This window comes from Oncorhynchus kisutch, linkage group LG26 (assembly GCF_002021735.2).
Source record: "Oncorhynchus kisutch isolate 150728-3 linkage group LG26, Okis_V2, whole genome shotgun sequence".
Lineage (NCBI taxonomy): Eukaryota > Metazoa > Chordata > Actinopteri > Salmoniformes > Salmonidae > Oncorhynchus > Oncorhynchus kisutch.
The window spans coordinates 18,160,568-18,184,526 of record NC_034199.2 but is presented as its reverse complement, the minus strand read 5'-3'; the positions used below and the strand labels follow the sequence as shown (position 1 = coordinate 18,184,526).

Below are 23,959 nucleotides of genomic sequence, written 5' to 3'. Positions count from 1 at the left end.
CATCGCCAAAGTCGAGGATTGGTAGGATGGTCAGTTTTACAAGGGTATGTTTAGCAGCATTAGTGAAGGATGCTTTGTTGCGAAATAGGAAGCCAATTCTAGATTTAACTTTGGATTGGAGATGTTTGATATGGGTCTGGAAGGAGAGTTTACAGTCTAACCAGACACCTAAGTATTTGTAGTTGTCCACGTATTCTAAGTCAGAGCCGTCCAGAGTAGTGATGTTGGACAGGCGGGTAGGTGCAGGTAGCGATCGGTTGAAGAGCATGCATTTAGTTTTACTTGTATTTAAGAGCAATTGGAGGCCACGGAAGGAGAGTTGTATGGCATTGAAGCTTGCCTGGAGGGTTGTTAACACAGTGTCCAAAGAAGGGCCGGAAGTATACAGAATGGTGTCGTCTGCGTAGAGGTGGATCAGGGACTCATCAGCAGCAAGAGCGATATAATGAATCCAAGTGTTTGACATGGGGAGGGGACCAGTAACACTATGATCAAACTTTATCAATGTAGAAGGAACAGTCATTTTTCATACTTTGATCTGGTTTCCTTCAAGCATCATCCAATTTCCGGAAAAACATGATTTTGACTCTTTATGACATTTAAACAAAGTACATTTGAATGAAAACATATTCACTCAGGAGCTCACTTGGTGAACTCCAGAGGACTGAAATTAGATGCAACAAGCTTGTCTTCGTCAAATTCAGTCATGGGTGGTATCTCTACTGCTTTTACACAAAGCAGTGTGTTAGTGGGGCCCTTTCCGGCAATCAAATTACCTAGTGGCCGCGAGTGGAATGGTATTCATATTTTTCATATTTTTTCATATTTTTTAAACGATGAAACCTGGTGTTTCTATGTAAAAACAGTTTTGTTAGATTTCAGTCATCTGTGATAAAGTGTAATATTGGGCTGCAAACTCAAAATGGAATACATTTCAATTCTATATCTGACACGGTACAGGTGTCTTCTTTTTTTGTAAGCCCATTAGCGACAGTAGTGTGTTATTACAGTTTTTATTTGACCTTTATTTAACTAGGCAAGTCAGTTAAGAACAATCTCTTATTTACAATGATGGCCTACCAAAACGCAAAAGGTCTCCTGTGGGGATGGTGGCTTTAAAAATGAATTGAATAAAAATAGAAGACAAAACACACAACACGACATGAGAGACAACACAACACTACATAAAGAGAGACCTAAGACGACAGCATAAACATGGCAGCAGCACATGACAACACAACATGGTAGCAACACAACATGACAACAACGAAAAAGTGTTAGTAGAGAGCCCAGCAGTGCATTAGGCTAGCCTCACCCTCTCTCAGCGCTCTGCTGCATCGATCCGCTGCACGTGAGTAGATTGGCTAATGACAGGTCCCGTTGTATATACATAGTACTACGGAGCGGACACTGATACTGTCTGTTAACGTATTTTGGTTTGTCTTATCTGGTACAGTTGGTCATGCTACTATTACATACCTTTACCTCTCCTATCACTTACCCTACACACTTGCACATACACACATATGGTGAATGGACTGCACTGTCTGTGACGACTCACTGACACACTGAAAGTTGGCTTATTTAGGTAACCATTGTAATACATTGGAGTAATTACATATGTAGGAACGCGATTGATGTAGCTTGACTATAAACCACTTGGTAACTGCAGAATTTGTGACATTGACAACATATGCACAAACTCCCCTATTCATTCTCCCTCCCTCTTTCTCCCTCTCCCTCTCTCTCTCTCTCTCTCTCTCTCTCTCTCTCTATCTCTCTCCTACAGGAGGAGGAGGATGAGGAAGGTTCCACAGAGGAGCATGAAGAGGAGGAGGAGGAGGACTGGGAGAAGGCATTATCAGTGGAGAGGTTCGGGGACATCATCACTGAGTCCGTGTTCAGCAGCGGAGACAAAATGGGCCGCAACTACAACGAAAAGGATTTTGAGTGTAAGCCCTTTCACCAATCTGTAGACTTCTATACTGGTATGCTTTTGTAGAACACAGGGAAAAAGTTCCCAGGATGTCTGCTTTTAACAGTTTTTGCTAACATGAATCAGTGTTGGGGTTCCTTAAGCCTGCCGGTATAATGCTTTTGGAAACAGCTTGATACCGGCAAGTCCTCATCCTAGTAAAGTTGTCAGTTGGACTACTGTCATCGCCACTATAGATGGCAAGCAAATGAAACAATATTTTGAAATAGTGTAGCGTATCCCCTAAAAGTACCCTTGTTAACTTGCCATATTGTAGTGATCTGTTAATACTAGCTAGCCAATTTGACATGGTCCATCAATCAATGTAGCCTATATCATGCCTGTCAGCAGCAATCGTAATTGAACAATCTTGTTACTTAACTGCGCTAGTTGGAGAAGAAAAGTACATTTGGTCTACTTAACACTAAATGTTCAGCCAACTGTACAACTTTTCTACCTGTAGCTTGCAAAGTAAACATCAACCAACAGCACCACGGTAAACACGCCCTAGGTGCATACACCGACACATAAGCATGCAGTTACTTGCTGCCTAACTGATGATAGAGCTAAATGTGAGCAATTGTTTTGCATGGAATAATCTGAAATCTGTAGGTCTGACTTTTGCTCTTCATGAGATGATGACATTACAACCAAATAGTTAACATTTATTTAACAAACGGCACGCAGTTGTCAATGGTTTTAGCGGAGCTCTGGGTCTGCTTGCCCCAAAGCAGGAAAATTGAACACTCTACACCATATAGTGACGTTTTATTGAAAACAACCTGTAAGATGTTATAAAGGGGCTGTAAATGCTCATAACACTTCTTACAAACACAATGCACTATGCCGGCATGCTTTGCCATTATTCTCACTTAAACTCCTACGTTCCCTTTCACAGATCATCGGCACACCTTTCACCACACTCACCACCCCCTGTCCACCCACCTGCCCCCGCCCCAGCGCCTACGCAAGCGGGTGCTCAGCATGGACAGCGACCGCCGGCGCAAGAAGAAACGAAAGAAAAAAAAGACCTCCATGCCGCCCTCGGAGGTCACGCCCACCATCCATGAGGTAGATGAGGAGGAGGAGGAGGCGGAGTCTGAGACAGAGGGGCGGGACCAAGAGGCCACGCCCACTGATCAGCCTGACAACCAACCACAGGTAATTTAACAAAGAAAGTTGGGATAATGTCTGACGGCCAATCAGAATGCCTGCACAGCAAATTCCCCAGTGTTGATTTAACACTGGATAATTTGCTGTGTATTATTGTTATGTATCCTTTATTATTTATACAGTGCGCTACAATGTTTTGAGTGTTGCAAGTCGAAGTCTAGTATATTAATCTGTTATATATATTCATTCAGTATATTCATTTCAAAGCCGGTCCAGAGAAAAATGTCCGTCACGCTCAACATGTGATGTGTGAAGTTGGCTGGGAATTTTGGTCTACTGTGTAATATGAGGCCTTTAATAAAAAGCGGGCAGTAGCTGACACAGGAAAGATGAAGATCTGCCAAGTACTAGTCTAACAGGTGCCCTAGAGAGAGAGGGAGAGCTAGGAGTCCTATGTTCGACACCTTGTTCGCCTGACTGGAACAGGACAGCACCTGACTTGAACTGACACTCACGGTCCAGGCACTTAAACTCAATCAACTGGCCTTTAGATTGAACCTTCAGATGAAGCTGTTAGGGATTCCTTGTACTAGGACCACTGTAACCAACTACGTCTCCTCTCAGTTTAGCTTGGGGAGTGAGGAGGATTTGGATCCGGCTCTCCCTTTCACTTCCTTCCACATGGAGAGCGAACAACATCTGCCGTCAGAGAAGGCCACACTGGCCACGGCAGAGGAGGTGGTGGTGGAGGAGGAGGAGGAGGAGGGGGAACAGCAACAGGAGGTTCGGGATCAACCGGAGGATGAGGAAGGTGATGAAGAGTCCAACAACAGGTGGGCCCAGTAGCTAGCAAGACAATAGGCAGTATATTGGCTGTGGTGTGAAACAATTAGTATTTTCAAATCAGGCAATTGTATTGTTCACTACGATATCCAGTAACCATCCAACACTTCATATTTTGTTAACACACCTCGCCGTAATGCACGAGGTGAAACTAGGATGTTACTAGCTAGATAAGATAAATGATACATTAAGAAAACGCAAAACTGAAGTGCACTAAAATAGTACAGTGCCTACAATATTTGTTTTGTGTGACAGAGGTCCGTACTTAACATTTTAAGATCTTTAAAATCTCATCAAACAATGCAAATACCAGCTCGTCCTACAATGTTATTCATTTTGTACACTTCAAACAATGCTCATTATGCCCGATTCCAGTAGATTTCTGTTTTTAAGTGAACATCTAAAAACATCAAAGCATTTCCAGTGCCTTGCAAAAGTATTCAGTCCCCTTGGATTCCTTCAATCAATCAATCAACATATTTTTAAAGCCCTTTTTACATCAGCAGATGTGACAAAGTGCTGTACAGAAACCCAGCCTAAAACTCCAAACAGCAATAGAACCACTGTGGCTCGGAAAAACTCTCTAGAAAGGCAGGAACCATGCTTTGGGTGGTGGCCAGACCTCTTCTGGTGGTGCCGGGGGGAGGTACATGGCCATTTAAGGCCAGATTGTTCTTCAAGATGTTCAAAAGTTCATAGATTACCAGCAGAGTCAAATAATAATCACAGTGGTTATAGACGGTGCAACAGGTCAGTACATCGGAACTAAAAATAGGAGTGCCAAGCACAGGAAGTAGCTCTTCCAGTAGTTTAGTTGGAATAGAGTCCAGTATGCAGCTTGAGGGTTTAGAGGCCATGACTATTTTCATTAATGTGTCATGAGATACAGGATTAAAAAACGTGAGTGTCTCCATTGATCCTAGGTCATGGCACTCCTGTGCTGACTCAGGACAACTGAACTTTGGAGAAATACACAGATTCAAAGAGGAGTCCGCAATTAGCTTTCTAATGATCATGAAGTTTCTAATGATAATGAAGTTAATTGAAGAAGTTCATGAATTCATCACTACTGAAGTAAAAGCCATCCTCTCTTGTTGAATAATGCTTTTTAGTTAGCTTTGCGACAGTATCAAAAATACATTTTGGATTGTTCTTATTCTCCTCAATTAGTTTGGAAAAATAGGATGATCGAGCAGCAGTGAGGGCTCTTCGATATTGCACGGTTCTGTTTTTCCAAGCTAGTCGGAAGACCTCCAATTTGGTGGAGTGCCATTTTCGTTCCAATTTTCTGAAAGATTGCTTCAGGGTCAGGTATTTTCTGTATACCAGGGAGCAAATTTCTTGTGACAAATGTTTTTTGTCTTTAGGGGTGCGACTGCATCTAGAGTATTACGCAAAGTTAAATTTAGATCCTCAGTTAAGTGGTTAACCTAATTTTGGTACTCCGACATCCTTGCGTAGGTGGAGGGTGTCTGGAATGGCATCTAGGAATCTTTCGATGATCCTTGGTTGGGGTCTGAGCAAATTATTTGTTACGATTGCAAACGTAATAAGATGGTGATCCGATAGTCCAGGACTATGAGGAAAAAGTCAGCCAGTCCACAGGACAAATCTAGATCCAGGGTCCGGAGACGTTGGACAAAACCCACGGAGTTGATGATGGCCCCGAAAGCCTTTTGGAGTGGGTCTGTGGACTTTTCAATGTGAATATTCAAGTCAGCAAAAATTATCTGGCAGAATATTATCTGCCATGACTACACAAGGTCCAATAGGATTCCAGGGAACTCAGTGAGGAACGTTGTATACGGCCCAGGAGGCCTGTAAACAGTAGCTATAAAAAGTGATTGAGTAGGCTGCATAGATTTCATGACTAGATTCTCAAAAGATGAAAACGTAGACTTTTAATTTTTTTGAAATGTTTAGATTTTTGTTTTGCTGTTGTAAATGTTTATAACACCTCCGACTTTGCAGGATGCACGGGGGATATGGTCACTAGTGTAACCAGGAGGAGAGGCCTCATTTAACACAGTAAATTCATCAGGCTTGAGACATGTTTCAGTCAGACCAATCACACCAATATTAGTTAATTGACTACGACTGCCTTGGAAGTGAGGGATCTAACATTATGTAGCCAAAATTGTGAGATGTGATGGCGAACATCACCATGTTTAGTTTTGCTCAACCTAGTTTGAGGCACAGACACAGTCTCATTGGGGATAGCTAAGCTGACATCACTGACTGTGCGAGTGGCAGACTACCTAAGCTGGCAGGCTGGTTAACAGCCTGGCCTGCACCCTATCTCATTGGGGAGCGAGATGAGTTAGAGCCCGGTCTTTGTTGATAGATAAGATGAGAGCACCCCTCCATCTAGGATGGAGTCTGTCACTCCTCATCAGGCCAGGCTTGGTCCTGTTTGTGGTGAGTCCCAGAAAGAGGGCCAATTATCTACAAGTTCTATCTTTTGGGAGGGGCAGAAAACAGTTTTCAGCCAGCGATTGAGTTGTGAGACTGCTGTAGAGCTCATCACCACCCTAACTGGGAGGGGGCCAGAGACAATTACTCGATGCGGACACATCTTTCTAGCTGATTTACACGCTGAAGCTATTTTGAGCTTGGTGACTTCTGACTGTTTCATCCTAACATTGTTGGTGCCGAGGTGGAGAGCAATATCGCTATAATCTAGCCTTAGCCAGCACCATCTTCAGATTAGCCTTTACATCGGTAGCACTGCACCCTGGTAAACAGTGTATGGCTGGATATTGCCAATGACTAGGGTTTTCAATTTGTCTGAGCAAATGTGGGAGGCTTCGGCGGCTCAGACCCAGTAATGGGTGGAGGAGAGACCTGAGAAGGTGCGGCCTCTGACTCCGACTTGTTGCTTAATGGGGGGAACCAAATAAAAAAATTGTTGGCTGAATGAGCGACACAGGTTGAGCACGCCAACACCATTGCTTTGCAGAAGCCTTAAGAAACTTGTTAGGCTGCAGGGACTGTGCAAGGGGATATCTACTACTATCTGTACTTACTGGTGGCACAAACACTGTTTCATCCTTTCCTACACTTAAATTGCCCTTGCATAACGATTGCATCTGAAGCTGTGCTTGCAACACGTCTATTCTCACCATAAGGCAGTAGTTACTGTGTACATTATGAGTACAGCGACTGCAATTGGATGGCATAGTGCTGATGTTAATGTTACTACTTAGCTTATTCAGCTGGTGGAGGTCCTGATGAACCACGTCACAATAAAGCATCAGGGGTGAAAAAGTGAAATGAAAAAAGTTGAGCGAGGAAGAAATGAAGACGTTGCTAAGTGTATTAAAAGTATAAACTGAAAAGTTTGGCAGATAGCCAAGTAGTAACAAGCAGCACAGCAGCACAGATACAAGTCCGGAAGTTTAGGGTGGAGTTAGCTGGCCGCAGAGCTCCACATTTTATTGTGTTACAAAGTGGGATTAAAATGGATTCAATTGTCATTTTTGTCAACAGTATACACAACATATTGTGTGTAGATTGAGGGAAAAACAATTTAATACATTTTAGAATAAGGCTGTAATTTAACAATGTGGGAAAAGTCAAGGGGTCTGAATACCTTCCGGAGGCACTGTAAGGTCCCTCAGTCAAGCATTTAATTTCAAGCACAGATTCAACTACAAAGACCAGGGAGCATTTCAAATGCCTCATAAAAAAGGGAAGTGATTGGTTGATGGCTAACAATAACTTATCTGACATGAATATCTTTAATCTTCATGGTTTTAGTTCATAATTATGCTGTGCATTATGTATTAAACCATCAAGACACCTCAAAGATATTGTCATCCTTCTGAACTGAGCTGCAGGAGAGGAATTTAACTGGCCAGGGATGTTACATTGGTGATTGTAGGGCAGCTACAGAGTTCAATGGCTGTGATGGGAGAGAACTGAGGATGGATCAACAGCATTGTAGTGACTCCACAATTATGACCTAAATGAAGTGAAACAAAGAACACAAATATACAAATGGAATAAATGTGTTGTCCTATATTCAAAGCCATATGTTTGGGGCAAATCCAACACACCACTGAGACACTGCCTCCTTATTTTCAAGCATGGTGGTGGCTGCATCACGATATGGGTATGCTTGTCATCAGCAAATACTGTGGAGTTTATCAGGATGGGGCTCAGCACGGACAAAATCCTAGAGCAAAACCTGCTTCAATCTGCTTTAAACCAGACACTGGGAGATTAATTTACCTTTCAGAAGGACAATAACCAACAACACAAGGACAAATATACACTGGAGTTGCTTACCAAGAAGACAGTGAATAAGAACCAAGAAGACAGGGGCCAAGTTACAGTTTTGACTTAAATCTGCTTGACAACCTATGGCAAGACTTGAAAATCGCTGTATAAGCCATCTTGAAAGACCTTGACTAATTTTGAATAGCATAATATGCTAATATTGCACAATCCAGGTGTGCAAAGCTCTTTGAGAGTTACACAAGAAGACTCACAGAAGACTTGCTGCCAAAGGTGTTTCTAATATGTATGGACCCAGGGAATTGAATTATTATGCTACTAATACATTTTATTACATTTAAAAATATATATATTTGTATTGTATTTTTTGCTTTTTTTATTCCACTTTGACATTACAGAGTATTTTCTGTAAATTGTTGATATTTTATTTTATTTAATAGCACTTTGCAACACAAGAAACTGTAAAAAAATCCAAGGGGTCTGAATACTTTTGCAAGAGAAGTATTCAAATGGCCAAAGTGTGCCTGTCACAATCATGTCTCGGGGGGGGTATGTAGATATGATCTGTACTGTATGAGTAAACGCATCTGTCTCATTAACACATACAGCTATGAGAATATGAATTATTTGGTAATGGTTTGAATTATGTATGGGAGCATCCTGGGAGGTGGAACTGTGTGGAGCCCAGGGACATATTCATTAGGGCACAACGTGGCAAAACATTTTGCAACAGAAAAGAAACATGAGCATTTTTTATTATAAATTCGTTTTTCTTCCGTTTGGAGCCTAATGAACGCAAACCAGGTATTGTCTCTCCCCTCTGCAGGGCGGTTAATCTCACTGATTTATTATTATTGCTGCAGTGAACAAGAAACGTAGTAACAATGTCATGTACTGTTATGCCATCGTTGTCTGAGTGAAAGCAGCCAACGACTCACCCTGTGAGGAAGCCAGTGTTGTGGTGAAGATATTGTGCTGCTGTGCTGTGTTCTGGCGCCCTCTGTTGCAAGATGGACCACACTACATCCAACAATCTGACCGCTCCCAGATGATTCATACTGTGTGTGTGTGCCAGTCAAGATGTTTGTTTGTATAGGCTGAGCTCATGTTAATTTTTGAAGAAGAAAAAGTAGAAAGTAGATACTCGAGTTCTAATACTTTGGGATAAAAAGCACCACTATGTAATGGTTTATGGCTGTTTGTCCTTCATGATAGTTGATGCAATGGATTACAGATATTTACCTGACATACTTCTAAAGCAAATGTTGGAAGAATCTTTACGATGGATTTTCACACATACTCAAGTGAACCCCACTGTCCTCCCCTCCCCAGGTGCCCCCCCTCTGTGGACCCCCCTAGTGTGACCACCTGCGGCTGGTTCAGGAGGAGTCCCCTCCACCCTGCACCGAGGACCAGTTACGACCTGCGGGAGCGCATCTGCATCGGCAGTATGACGACCATGGAAACAGCCGTGTACCAGAAAGTGCCCACTGACGACGCTGAGGCTGAGATGCTGGCTAGCGCTGATCTGGACGACATGAAAAGTAAGACACACACACACACACATACTTAAACATAGAGAATGGACCAGTCCCCAAATCAACCACTCTAGCCAACCATAGGGCTGGAGAGCTGACCCCCAGCAGCACTAATCAGACACACCTGATCCTACTAATCAGCTGCTTCTCTGTACCTTGATTGGCTGAATCAGGTGTATTTATGTAGGGTTGGAGCAAAAGCCTGCACACCCAGCTCCTGGAGGCGGGTTGACCATGCATGGCTTAGCCCCTGTTTTCTGAAAGGCGTACCATTTTTAGTTTGTGCTGGTTCAAATGAACCTAGGCCATACCTTGCGACTTGGAACTTAGTAAATACATTTTTAGCCAAACTCTCGGTTCCATAATCGGCACCTCGACGGACAGGGAGGACAAAACACCTTCATACCTCACGAAAACAGGTGGCTCCAGTTGCCTTCCCAGTTGTTCTGCGGGGGAAGATTGAAGGGATAAAAGTACAGGGATAAAATATCAATCATAAATCACCTACCACACACAGCATGATGTACTAATGCCCCAGTACACAAAAATAAATTGCTGGGTTAAAAACAGCCCACTCTGTTGTAACTTAATGTAAAAAAATGTGGAAAAGGTCAAGGGGTCTGAATACTTTCCAAATGCACTGTATTTATGACAAGGAGGATTGAGGAGATAATAGACATTGTGTCACCCTATATTGCTAAACAGAATATCCCAAAAACATTGTGAGAAATAAACATAGGCCATATAGTGGTTTGGGCTAATGTGAAAACATAAACCAACTAATGGTTCGCTCATAGAAGTTTATGATAAGTGATCATTCATTAAAGTAAAGTTTAGCTACTTACCAGTTGGATAACTGTCCATTTAGCGAAGCAGGAACAGGTTTGTGTCTTCAATTCCTTTTTGGAATACAGAAAATGTTACCAGGACACCAGTGATTTTGTTGGCAGCAAAATCCCTGTGGTCGCAAAAGCAAACTAACTGCTCCTCATCATCAATAAGTTACTCCATGTCTGTAACAATTGTAGTCACATATTAGAATTCTCTGCAGCACAAACATTCCTCATTTGTAGACATTGGAGCACAATTGCCACATCTGTACCACCTGTCTGTGTTGATGCTGGGGTTGGGTTGGGGCTCCAGACCAATAGCTCACATAGAACAGATCTACCTTTTCTTAGACTTGCTTTCAATGAGAATGACAGATCTATAACTCACATTTCTATGTGGATTTTTTTGGGTTGCCCAAAAAGTTACATATTGCAGCTTTCAGTATCCTCACTACTTCTACTTTTTTTTAAATCAGTGACGTCAAACTCCTTATAAGGGCATATCGTGACGTTTCCCTCACGAGGGCACTCTATATACAGTTGTTACCCATCTCTGCTGTTGTGGTAGTTGGTGACGTAAAATAATGATATAATAATATATTAAATATAAAATAATGATATAAAATAATGATATAAAATAAATATGATAAATAATAAAATATTTTAGGTGGAAAAGTACACATTTCCAGACTTAAAACTGATGCAAAATAGCTCATTCGTACGTACGCTTTCAATAAGACAATTCATTTATCCACAGTTCGCAGATTTGTGAATCATGCATTCACTGACAATGGAGCAGACTGAGGCTTGCATCCAGCAACGTCACGTTCTGCACTCCAGAGAGAGAGAGAAGTACTGTATTATTGTAGATTTGGGTTCATCAACTAGATTCAGTCGCGGGCAGATTTTTTCTTAAATGGAAGGTCAGGGGGCCGGAACATAATTACAAATCATTTGTTGACTGCAAATTGACCGCAAGAAGCCCAAACATATATAATATTTGACTTAAACATAATCATTTCAAACCTTGTATACATTTGTATACTATCACATATATCTCTCTATTATGCGTGGGAATATTTTGGAATATATTTCCAAAATTAAAATAACTTGGGAGCCAGTGGGGGAACCCTGCCATAGAGCATGTACCTGAAGGGGAAAAGTGGAGAGAAAAATGCAATTGTAGGGCATTATTGATGTAAAAATATATTACACATCTGTATAATAATATTATCTGTGTGTTTTTCTATTTAAGGTATGTTGTTTATATACAGTACCAGTCAAAAGTTTGGACACACCTACTCATTCAAGGGTTTTCTTTATTGTTTACTATTTTCTACATTGTAGAATAATAGTGAAGACACCAAAACTATGAAATAACACATGTGGAATCATGTACTAACCAAAAAAAGTGTTAAACAAATCAAAATATATTTTAGATTTTAGATTCTTCAAAGTAGCCACCCTTTACCTTGATGACAGCTTTGCACACTCTTGGCATTATGTCAACCAGTTTCACCTGGAATGCTTTTCTAACCGTCTTGAAGGAGTTCCCACATATGCTGTGCACTTGGCTGCTTTTCTTTCACTCTGTGGTCCAACTCATCCCAAACCATCTCAATTGGGTTGAGGTCGGGTGATTGTGGAGGCCAGGTCATCTGATGCAGTACTCCATCACTCTCCTTCTTGGTCAAATAACGTTTACACAGCCTGGAGGTGTGTTTTGTCATTGTCCTATTGAAAAACAAATGATAGTCCCACTAAGCGCAAACTAGATGGGATGGCGTATCGCTGCAGAATGCTTTGGTAGTCATGCTGGTTATGTGCCTGGAATTCTAAATAATTCACAGACAGTGTCACCAGCAAAGCACCATCACACCTCCTCCTCCATGCTTCACGGTGGGAACTACAGAGATCATCCATTCAAGGCGGTTGGAACCAAGAATCTCAAATTTGGACTCATCACACCAAAGGACAGATTTCCACCGGTCTAATGTCCATTGCTCATGTTTCTTGGCCCAAGAAAGTATTTTCTTATTATTGGTGTCTTTTAGTAGTGGTTTCTTTGCAGAATTTGACCATGAAGGCCTGACTCACACAGTCTCCTCTGAACAGTTGATGTTGAGATGTGTCTGTTACTTGAACTCCGTGAAGCATTTATTTGGGCTCCAATTTCTGAGGCTGGTAACTCTAATGAACTGATCCTCGGCAGCAGAGGTAACTCTGTGTCTTCCTTTCCTGTGGCCGTCCTCATGAGAGCCGGTTTCATCATAGCGCTTGATGGTTTTTGCAACTGCGCTTGAAGAAACCTTCAAAGTTCTTGCCATTTTCCAGATTGACTAACCTTAATGTCTTAAAGTAATGATGGACTGTCGTCTTTGCTTATTTGAGCTGTTCTGGCTATAATATGGACTTGGTCTTTTACCAAATAGGGCTATCTTCTGTATACCACACCTACCTTGTCACAACACAACTGATTGGCTCAAACGCATTAAGAAGGAAAGAAATTCCACAAATACATTTTTAACAAGGCACACCTGTTAATTGAAATCCGTTCCAGGTGACTACCTCATGAAGCTGGTTGAGAGAATGCCAAGAGTGTGCAAAGCTGTCATCAAGGCAAAGGGTGGCTACTTTGAAGAATCTCAAATATCAAATATATACACTTTTTTGGTTACGACATGATTCCATATGTGTTATTTAATAGTTTTGATGTCTTCACTATTATTCTACAACGTAGAAAATCGTAAAAATAAAGAAAAACCCTTGAATGAGTAGGTGTGTCCACATTTTTGACAGGTACTGTATATATAGGGTTAGCGACTCTCTTTATTTTTATGACAAATAAATGGGTAGCACTCCCTGGCCCATTCCACGATCCCTGGGCAATAATTAACAGAGGAGATCAGTTGCTGATTCTCCTTGACAGCAACCCTGCCCCAGGCCCTTCCTGCTATGACCCACCCAGCAAGGGAAGCCTTGACCAGATGCTCAGACCAGATGGAAATGGAACAAGAAACAGGGCACCCACTATGAAACAGACAGGCTATCAGATGTAGGCGATAGGACAGTAAGATGTCAGGCTATAGCACATATATCGTATAGCTCATATCCGTTCCACCTCCTCCCTGTCACTTTCCACTCCGACGAGTCCATATTGTCATTCAGTCACAGCACACAGCAGTATATTTGTGGTTTACAATGATAGTTTGATGTGGTACAGGGTTACGGTTTGACGTTTGATGATTGTTAACTGGCATTAAAGCCCTGGCATAGTTTTTTAACAGGACATAACTTTAAAACGTCCAGGGGTAAAACATAGAGGATGTACTGTAGCACTGCATTTGAATCTAGTACTATAGCTTTCATGATAACCATTTGAAATGTTCACAGAGATTTGGCTTATCTTGCCCATGGCACTGTGAGTTCCATTGCCCCACTGAGAGTGTACTTGTTCATTCACTGAGAGTAACATGGCTGATGTGGGTTACCAGTGACCCTGCTTGGTAATGCTAGAGCATAGTTGTGATATGGATTACTAGTGAGCATGCTTGACAATGTTATAGAGCAGGAATGTCTTGAAGATTCAACTGGTGCTTATGTTCAGAATGACTCTAAGCAAGTGAAACACATGCTCACGCACGCACGCGCGCACACACTGTAAACACGTTTGAGGAAAGGTCAGTGTTCAGCTCAGGTACCCGTTGTGGGATGAATAGTGGCAGACTACTAGAAATAATCACAGTTTCCATGGAGACCTGTGCTGGAGACAGGCTATTGCTCCAAAGCAGACTACCATGCTGTGTAACAGCAGTATGCCTACTGTTTGTCTGTATGTGACTGTGTGTCTGTGTTGCGGAATTATGATTTTCTCAGATGTGTGGATGTTTTCTGAAAGAAGAAGAGAGCTATCACGTCAATGTTTTCCTATTGATCCTCTGATTCAGCCTTAACTCTGCTCTTGCTGCCTGCCCTCACCCCACCAGCATACCCCGCCCCAGCCAAGTGTCCATCCCAGGATCAATGGACAGCCAGCGTCACGGAAACGGTTGAATTGGCCCAATAGGTTAGAGGGAGGTCTGAAAAAAAGCGGATCAGTTTGTGACAGCTCGAGCCCCCTGTTATTCTTGCTGTGGGACCAGCACGAGGGAGGCCTTCAGAGCTTTACACTTCTGCCTGCTCAAGCCTGCGCTGCCTGAGGCTGTACCACTAACTCTACTACCGACACCACTTACACCTCCGTCTGCGCTGATGGGAGGATAGCAGCAGTGTGACATTTCTCTTCCGCTTTTGAGGTGGATTGGGGCTAATTAGGAGGACGCTGAGAAGATAAACATCTGTTTTTAGTCTTTTTTTGTCTTTTTCTCCCACACTTTTTTCCTCATTTCCATTCTTCGTACTCCATAGGGTATCCTCACTTGGTAGAGTGGATTTCCAGCGACAACAACTAGTGCAGAATAGGACCTATAGAATCAACTCTGGGGCAGCCAGCGAGAGAACACCTGCCAAAAAACATTCAAAAACCTACACCTGAGCTCATAGTAGTCTGCAGAGTGGACATAGTGTTTTGGTAACCAGCAACCACTATTCCAGCTTTGCTTTTGTTCCTGACGAATAACACAGAAGACGCCCAGGCTTGGCTGACAGCTAACACCAACCCCTCAGCGAGAGACGGCAGGCGAGAGATCGCCAGAACCCTGGATGAGCAGGGCGCCCACCTGGAGCAGGGTGGGGAGGAGGCACCACAGACACCGGCACCGACCCAGGAGATGACAGACCCCGGGGGGCAAGAGAACAAGGGACCACCAGCCCCCTCTTCGGAGGAGGTCATTGGAGACAAACACACCTATTCAGAAGGGACCAACACCAAGGCAACCACCAACGTTCACAGATCAGGGACATTGGACACCTCACCCCAGTGTCCCCCTGTGCTCCTCCAGCATAGCGAGGGAGCAGAGGTTGTGCACCGCGCTTCTAAGTTCAACATGGTGGGCTTGGAGGACTTTGAGGAGTTTGTTTTTGATTTCGATGACTGTGACCTGCTGGAGTCCATCCATGACCACACGGGGTCCCCTGAGAACCCAGACCCCTTGGAGCACATCCGTAAGTACCAGGGCTCCCACCCCCCAAGGGAAGCAGTGTGTGGTCATGGAAGAATGGACAACACTTTACAACAAATTCCCAAGTTTTAAATTAACACTGAGAGTGTGGACCCGGGTAGACACTTTACAGTATTGTTTTAACACACTGCTTAGTGCTTGTTGCATTCATCCATTTTCAGTCTTATGGACTTCACCGAGTGAGATCCTGAGTGAGTATGTTATCATAGACATTTAATTATTTAACCCATTACAGTGTATTTCATAAGCCTTATTCAAAAAAAAAATACTGGGTTGTTTGGATGACCCAACTGCTGGGTTGCAGGCATTTAAAAAAATAGCAAGGTTGGTTTGTTGATGCTGGGTTATTGAGATATGACCCAGCGGGTCAGATTAGAAGACTGGAGGCGTGGCTTAGTAGGGGTGTGACTTTCAGGAAGTTGTTTTTGGCCACATGTGAGTGTAGTTCTGTTCATCAGTTCTGTTGAATTGTTTTTACATGTTACGGTCAAACACTGACACTTTTGTAGCTTAATGAAGTTTACAGAAGTGTATGAGTTTGTTAAAAGTTAATGAATTAAATGAATGAAAACCCAATTGGTGGTTAAATTAACTCATGTTTGGGTAATCTGAACAAGACAACATGTTGTGTTATTTACCAAACCTGACAGATATATGTGTAATTCCTATTGAAAGCCAGCCAGCGTGGGCATAACCAATTTTTGGAACGTTTTATCACCCGCAACCTGGATTCAGAATGTCTGCCAAGGTCAGGAAGATTGCAATATGAGACTACCTAAAGCATCTAAACTGGAACAACCATTTCAATAATGGATGCAATAAGCCCAAGTAACATAATTGGATTAGTTTAGAAAATACTTATCATTTATATTTGAGAAGCATAAGTTTAATAAATCAATCAAAACATAGATATTGAAACAAACAGTTGTGAAACTCAACGTGCAAATAGAGCATCCTGGGAGATATGATAATGATGAGTGTGGCTTTGTTTCAACTCTGGTTATTTACACCAACACTGAGGTTATGTTCAACCAATAAGCATTAATTCAACACTTACAGAGTTAATTGTTATGTTTAGAGTGTCGGCACTTGGATTCAGGAGTTGGGATTGTTATCACATTATTATCATCATTCTCATTTTAATACAGCAATGGTAACATTATATTCTCTTACCTAATGTAGGTTAGGATAACTGTGTAAGGGGACAACATACTGCAACATACAGGGCTTTCGGAAAGTATTCAGACCCCTTGACTATTTCCCCATTTTGTTAGGTTACAGCCTTATTCTAAAATGGATTTTTTTTAAATTCCCTCATCTATCTAAAAACAATACTCCATAATGATAAAGCAAAAATATGTTTTTAGAAATGTTTGCTAATTTCTTTATTCAGACCATTACTCAGTGCTTTGTTGAAGAACCTTTGGCAGCAATTACAGCCTCTGGTCTTCTTGGGTTTTACGCTATAAGCTAGGCACACCTGTATTTGGGGCGTTTCTCCCATTCTTCTCTGCAGATCCTCTCATGCTCTGTCAGGTTGGATGGGAAGCGTTGCTCCACAGCTATTTTCAGGTCTCTCCAGAGATGTTGGATCCAGTTCAAGTTGGGGCTTAAGCTGGCCCACTCAAGGACATTCAGACACTTGTCCCTAAGCCACTCCTGCTTTGTCTTGTGTGCTATGTGCTTGGGGTCATTGTCCTGTTGGAAGGTGAACCTTTGCCCCAGTCTGAGGTCCTGAGCGCTCTGGAGCAGATTTTCATCAAATATCTCTCTGTACTTTGCTCCGTTCAACTTTGCTTCGATCCTGACTGGTCTCCTAATCCCTGCTGCTGTTAAGCATCCCCACTGAATGGACTTCTAGTCCGTCTCAGGAGGCACACACACCACCCACTACTTCTGAGTATATTACTCGCTAATGTTCAGTCTTTGAATAATAAAGTTGACGAGCTCAGGGCGAGGATTTCCTTCCAGAGAGACATCAGGGATTGTAACATACTTTGTTTCACAGAAATATGTCTCTCTCTCGGGAGTCCATACAGCCAGTTAGGTTCTCAGTTCATCACGCAGACAGGAATAAATATCTCTCCGGGAAAAAGAAGGGCGGGGGTGTATGTTTCATGATTAACTACTCAGGGTGTGATTGTGATAACATACAGGAACTCAAGTCCTTTTGTTCACCCGACTTAGAATACCTCACCATAAAATGCCGACCGTATTACCTCCCAAGAGAATTCTCTTTGGTTATAGTCACAGCCGTGTACATTCCCCCTCAAGCAGATACTGCAACCTTTTTGCTCAAACATGCACTGTCAACTGTGGAACCTTATAAAGACAGTTGTTTGCCTTTCCAAATCATGTCCAATCATTTGAATTTACCATAGGTGGACTCCAATCAAGTTGTAGAAGCATTTCATGGATGATCAATGGAAACAGGATGCACCTGAGCTCAATTTCGAGTCTCATAGCAAAGGGTCTGAATACATATGTAAATAAGGTTTTTCTGTTTTTTATTTGCAATAAATTTGCAAATAAATCTAAAAACCTGTTTTCGCTTTGTCATTATGGGGTATTGGGTGTAGATTGATGAGGAACATGTTTTATTAAATCCATTTTAGAATAAGGCTGTAATGGCCTATGAAATGTGACTGGAAAATTGAATCATGAATTCGTTTTTTTTTGTTTTGTATACTGTTTCCAGATAAGGCTCATATTTGCCAATATTAGAATCTGTTTTATTCTTAGAAGCACATACAGTACCTTGTTCTCATTCAATTATGCCTGAGATAATGTATGACTATTGATACAGCTAGTTAGTATTTGATTGATTGTTTTTTCCATTGACATACATTTCAGCTTACATTGTTTCCCATGGCTATAAATGGCTCCATTTGCTGAAATACATCAGCGTTCCCATTCACTCATCTACAGTACTTCAGAGCAACTGTACATTTTTCCATACTAACGAATGGAGAATGTGAGTCTAAAGTGGAGGAGTAGCACTCAACTCTTTTGGTGGAAAGCCCTGACATTGGTAATTGATTAGTGAGAATTCAGAGTTGTTTTTATTGATTGTATGGAGCAATAAATACAAGCTAATTTCTGCCAATGCTTGGTTGGCCTGGGTGAATTGGAACCCTCTCTATCCCTCGCTGTCCCCTGCTAAACTATTGATCATGTGGCCCCTGTTCGGTCCTGGGCCCCTCCTTTACTGGGGCAGAATGAAATCCCATAGACAAACTATACTGTTGTTTCTATGACTGGCACTGGATTTGGACACTTCTGCAGTAGTGCTGTGAGGGTTACCTCGGTGCTGGTCGCAATGACAGTGTGGGCACTGGTGTCCAATGACGACCAGAATGGACCCAAAGAGCTCATCAGAGAGTGAAAGAGGGAGAAAGGGGACAGGTGTTCAGAGAAGTGTCATCTGTTTTCTGGTTCATCATCTGGTTTCTTTGCTTGACTTTGGTGATGGCTCTCTGCCCCTCTGTATAGATAATACATACTGAATATACATTACACCTTCTACTGGGTTCATATAGATGCCACAAGCGGCTAACCTAAGGGATATAACTAGCTACAGAGCATTCCCAGAGATGCAAAAGAGAAGGGACAAGGGTTACTAATGGGCCCATAGAAGAGTCACCTATTGATCATTCACAACCACGTCAAATTGCAAACCTCGCTAGTGACCGTAGCTACTGGAGGAAGCTTGTGGTCGACTGTTTTGCAGCTGAAAGATGATGATGTTGATTGATCAATATCTCAATTGTCCTAATTGGGAAAGTCACGCTGCCACCAGGAATTGACGATATACAAGATGTGTAAGCCACATATACACACTACTCACTAAAAGACGGGCTACAGAGAGAGCAGTGGAATACCGATTGCAGAATGACATGAGTTCCACACTAAGGGCCATTAGAGGATTTACAGAGGGTGAAGCTGCACGGGGTGCTACAGAGGACATTGGAGAGACAGACACTGGTCGCTTACTATGGCAAATAATTGGGGTTACCGAGGGCATACACTATGTTCACTACTGTGTTAATCTGTATCAAATCTTTTCCATCCAGACTGGTAATTGTAGAATCGAAAACAAAGGGGGCAGAGAGGGAGAAAAGTGGGGTTGTCGAGGCCATACTCATTGGCACAAATAGGGCACAGAAGGGGCACAGAGGGAGAGAAGTGGGGTTATGTAGGGCATAGGAGGGGGGCATAGAGTGGGTATTAGAGGGGCACAGAGTGCAGATAGCATCTACAGACGGGGCATTCAGAAGCTACTCAAGATCACAGGCAATACTTTGGGAAGTTATGATGATGATGACTTGAATTCACAAGTATATACAAAAGTTACATGCATATTGTAGCGACCTTAACCCAACACCTATAGACCTCATCAAGAGGTTCAGATCTTTTGACGCAATGACTAAGATGTTGGGTTGACAGTTGTTGGACCCGGGTTCGAATTCCATGTTGAAAAGTGTTAACACCAACGCAAGGGGTTATTTTACTCCAATAAGTGTTAATTCAACACTTACAGAGTTCATTATTATGTTTAGAGTGTAGGGCCTCATGAAATAGATTGCAATATAATATAATGACAACATTCACTTAGGATTGCACTTTGTAAAGTTCATAGGACTGAAAATGTATGAATGCAACAACCATGTTTCTGTCATTAACAAATTCAGTCATGGGTGGTAACTCTACAATTTACTTGAAAAGGAAGGCACTCTGGGAAATATGCAAATAAAGCTTTACTAAGCAGTTTATTAGTTCAACACAGTTCAGTGTCTATATGGGTTCACACTTTCAGTGTTCATTCAACACTGGGGAATTTGCTGCGCACTTTACGAGCAGCAGAATAACTTTTACTTAGTTAGCAAAGCTCAGAGCGAGTCCAGCCAAAGGGTGTCTCTTCCACTTCAATACCGAGTTACCCCTGGGAGCACTCCCAAACCTGTTAGCATAGAGCATTTGTAATGATGATTATATTGCCTGAACAACACCACAGAATGAAAGAATAGAAGGATGGAGGGATGAACTTGGGGTCAGAGGGATGGAGGATGAGAGAGGGAACAAAACAACCTGTTTCCTAGACTTTGTTTATGGCACACACTGTGGTGGGTGTGACTACAACAGAAAACAGCTGAGGTCTAGAGGTGGTCTGGCCAGGCCTTCTCCCCAGAGTGTCTGCAAAACCAGCCCTTTGATTGGCAGTGTAACTAGCATCGACCCACACACACACACACACACACACACACACATGCACACACACACCCTTGTCCTTAGAGCGTCCTCTTCCTCGTTCCACCCACATCGCCAGGCCCGCATCGCTAAGGAGTAGACAGCATCAATTACGCAAAATTCAATAAAATATGGTTTGTGGCCTGAAGAGCTTCAAAATTGAATCAGGCTTTTTTTTTATTCTCTAAAGGTCTGTGGTGGGCGAAAAACCACCCAACATAACGACCCGTCTGTTTGCCCAGCTCCTCTGTTACCCCATGTACCTACTGTGTGCCGTATTTTCCCTTTATTTCCCATGGAAACTTTAAAGGGGCAATCGACCATCATGATTATGTACCCATTGAAGTACCCAGTCAGAACCCAAAATATAAGCTTGTTTTGCTCCAATGTTTGTAAGCAAAGTAAATGTAAATAAACACTAAAGCCTCAAAACATGAATTTGAGAGTGGTTACATTTCTCCAGCCCTATCCAGCAGATTTTAACTGAAACAGGGGCAGGGAGTGCGCTTTGTTCTTGTTTCAACTGCTTATTGCGCTTTTAATAGACATCTATAATCAGATTGATTTATTATTCTCTGTCATAAGACAGAGCTCCCCCATAGAGACCGTACTCAGCCAGTCTTTTGCCTGGTACACACACACGTGACATAACAGTTGTGATATTTGCAAAAACAAAATGTGACACCGCACAACGGTTGTGTTGTGCAGACAAGTAAAAACACATGTCAAATGCCTCATACAACCTGAGTGTGTACGATACTACGCCTTCCAGTGAGCACAGTTGACCTTTTCTGCAGCTGACCTCCCAGTGTCATTAACAATTGCTCCTGTTGTTGTGCTTTAAGGTCACCGATTCGAGGACAACCCTGGAGTGAGGCGTCACCTGGTGAAGAAGTCATCTCGATGCCAGCTCCTCCAGACCACCAACAGCTCTTCTCAACTGTCCAGCGTGAAGAAGAAGAGGACGGCTGACAAGAAGACCCATGAGGTGAGAGAACAGACTCCACGGCACCAGTTGATTGGTCAATTGATTAATTGACTAATTGGAAATATTAAATCATTGAAAACATAGGATCTTCATAGTAATTGCTTACTAAACATTTAGCAGATCTAAAGCCAGGGAACTTCACTTCACAGTTGGAGTCACGACATACTGTAGGCCTAAGCCCTCAGTCATAACACTTAGAAGATCTATTATGAGACTGTATAATCTAATCCGTGACCTTTGCAACATATTTTCTAACTTTGTGTACTATTTCTATCAAAGTGTTATCTGAGTAGCTCCCTTGTGTCCCATTCGTATGATGTCATAGTCTGGCAAAGGAGTGATCGCCGTCTATTTGGTCCCTTTAATGTTCCAGGAAGGTTGGAGCTAACATCGACTCTGTTAGCTCGCTGTGTGCTCCAAGAACATTCCTTGCAGAAACATTTCAATAAGTCTCCGACAGTGCAAAGCACACATGTCAATTAGACCAAAACCTTTTTCCCTAGACTTAAGAAGAAAACATTCTGCTTTACTTCATAGACTTTAATATAATTGAATTTGACATTTTTCCATTCAATAGATTTTCAACTTTTTTCTCAGTTCTTGAACAAACCAAGAAAAGAAAAAGAGAAGATGAGCCATATGGGAAGTCATGGATAACTAGGTGTCTGTTTGGTCTCTATAGGTGTTTGTGGAACTCAATGAGCTGATAGTGGATAAGAACCAGGAAATGCGCTGGAAGGAGACGGCCCGCTGGATCAAGTTTGAGGAGGATGTGGAAGAGGAGACAGACCGCTGGGGAAAACCCCACGTGGCTTCGCTTTCCTTCCGTAGTCTGCTGGAGCTCCGCAGGACCATCACACATGGTGACGCCCTCACCACACACACAAACACACAGTCACAAATTGACTATTGATAAAACTTTTCTACTACAATAGGTAGTAAATCTGTGCCCTTCACTCTCCCCCTGCCATCCCACATAAGGTGCCGTCCTTTTGGACCTGGAGCAGACCACCTTGCCTGGTATTGCTCACCTGGTGGTGGAGACCATGATCATCTCAGACCAGATCAGAGCGGAGGACCGGGCCAACGTGCTCCGTGCCCTGCTGCTCAAACACCAGTGAGTGGTCAGCTGCCCAGGCTTTAGCTCAGAGGGCTATCCCACATAAAATAGCACACTGCATTCGGAAAGAATTCAGACCCCTTCACTTTTTCCAATGTTATTCTAAAATTGATTAAATATATATTTTTTTGTATATATAATGAACTGTATTAGAGGTCGACCGATTATGATTTTTTTCAACGCCGATACCGGTACCGATTATTGGAGGACCAGAAAGAAAAGGCGATGCCGATTAATCGGCCGATTGAAGAAAACATATATATTTGTAATAATGACAATTACAACAATACTGAATGAACACTTATTTTAACGTAATATAATACATCAATAAAATCAATTTAGCCTCAAATAAATAATGAAACATGTTCAATTTGGTTTAAATAATGCAAAAACAAAGTGTTGGAGAAGAAAGTAAAAGTGCAATATGTGCCATGTAAGAAAGCTAACGTTTAAGTTCCTTGCTCAGAACATGAGAACATATGAAAGCTGGTGGTTCCTTTTAACATGAGTCTTCAATATTCCAAGGTAAGAAGTTTTAGGTTGTAGTTATTATAGGAATTATAGGACTATTTCTCTCTATACCATTTGTATTTCATATACTGTACCTTTGACTATTGGATGTTCTTATAGGCACTTTAGTATTGCCAGTGTAACAATATAGCTTCCATCCCTTTCCTCGCCCCTACCTGGGCTCAAACCAGGAACACATCGACAACAACCCTCGAAGCATCGTTACCCATCGCTCCACAAAAGCCGCGGCCCTTGCAGAGCAAGGGGAACAACTACTCCAAGTCTCAGAGGGAGTGACGTTTGAAATGCTATTAGTGCGCACCCCGCTAACTAGCTAACCGTTTCACATCAGTTACACCAGCCTAATCTCGGGATTTGATAGGCTTGAAGTCATAAACAGCTCAATGCTTGAAGAACAGCGAAGAGCTGCTGGCAA

At 42.3% G+C, this 23,959-nt stretch overlaps 1 protein-coding gene across 2 annotated transcripts in view; it reads left to right on the top strand.

The window, feature by feature from the left end:
- LOC109870970 (anion exchange protein 3) overlaps window positions 1-23,959 on the top strand; it is a 104,328-nt gene that overhangs the window by 52,371 nt on the left and 27,998 nt on the right. For both annotated transcript variants that reach the window (XM_031805505.1, XM_031805506.1), the window contains exons 3-9: window positions 1,790-1,952; window positions 2,874-3,136; window positions 3,713-3,921; window positions 9,503-9,714; window positions 21,751-21,893; window positions 22,576-22,756; window positions 22,875-23,010. In XM_031805505.1, the coding sequence (XP_031661365.1) occupies window positions 1,790-1,952; window positions 2,874-3,136; window positions 3,713-3,921; window positions 9,503-9,714; window positions 21,751-21,893; window positions 22,576-22,756; window positions 22,875-23,010 (1,307 nt within the window). The remainder of the gene's footprint in view (window positions 1-1,789; window positions 1,953-2,873; window positions 3,137-3,712; window positions 3,922-9,502; window positions 9,715-21,750; window positions 21,894-22,575; window positions 22,757-22,874; window positions 23,011-23,959) is intronic.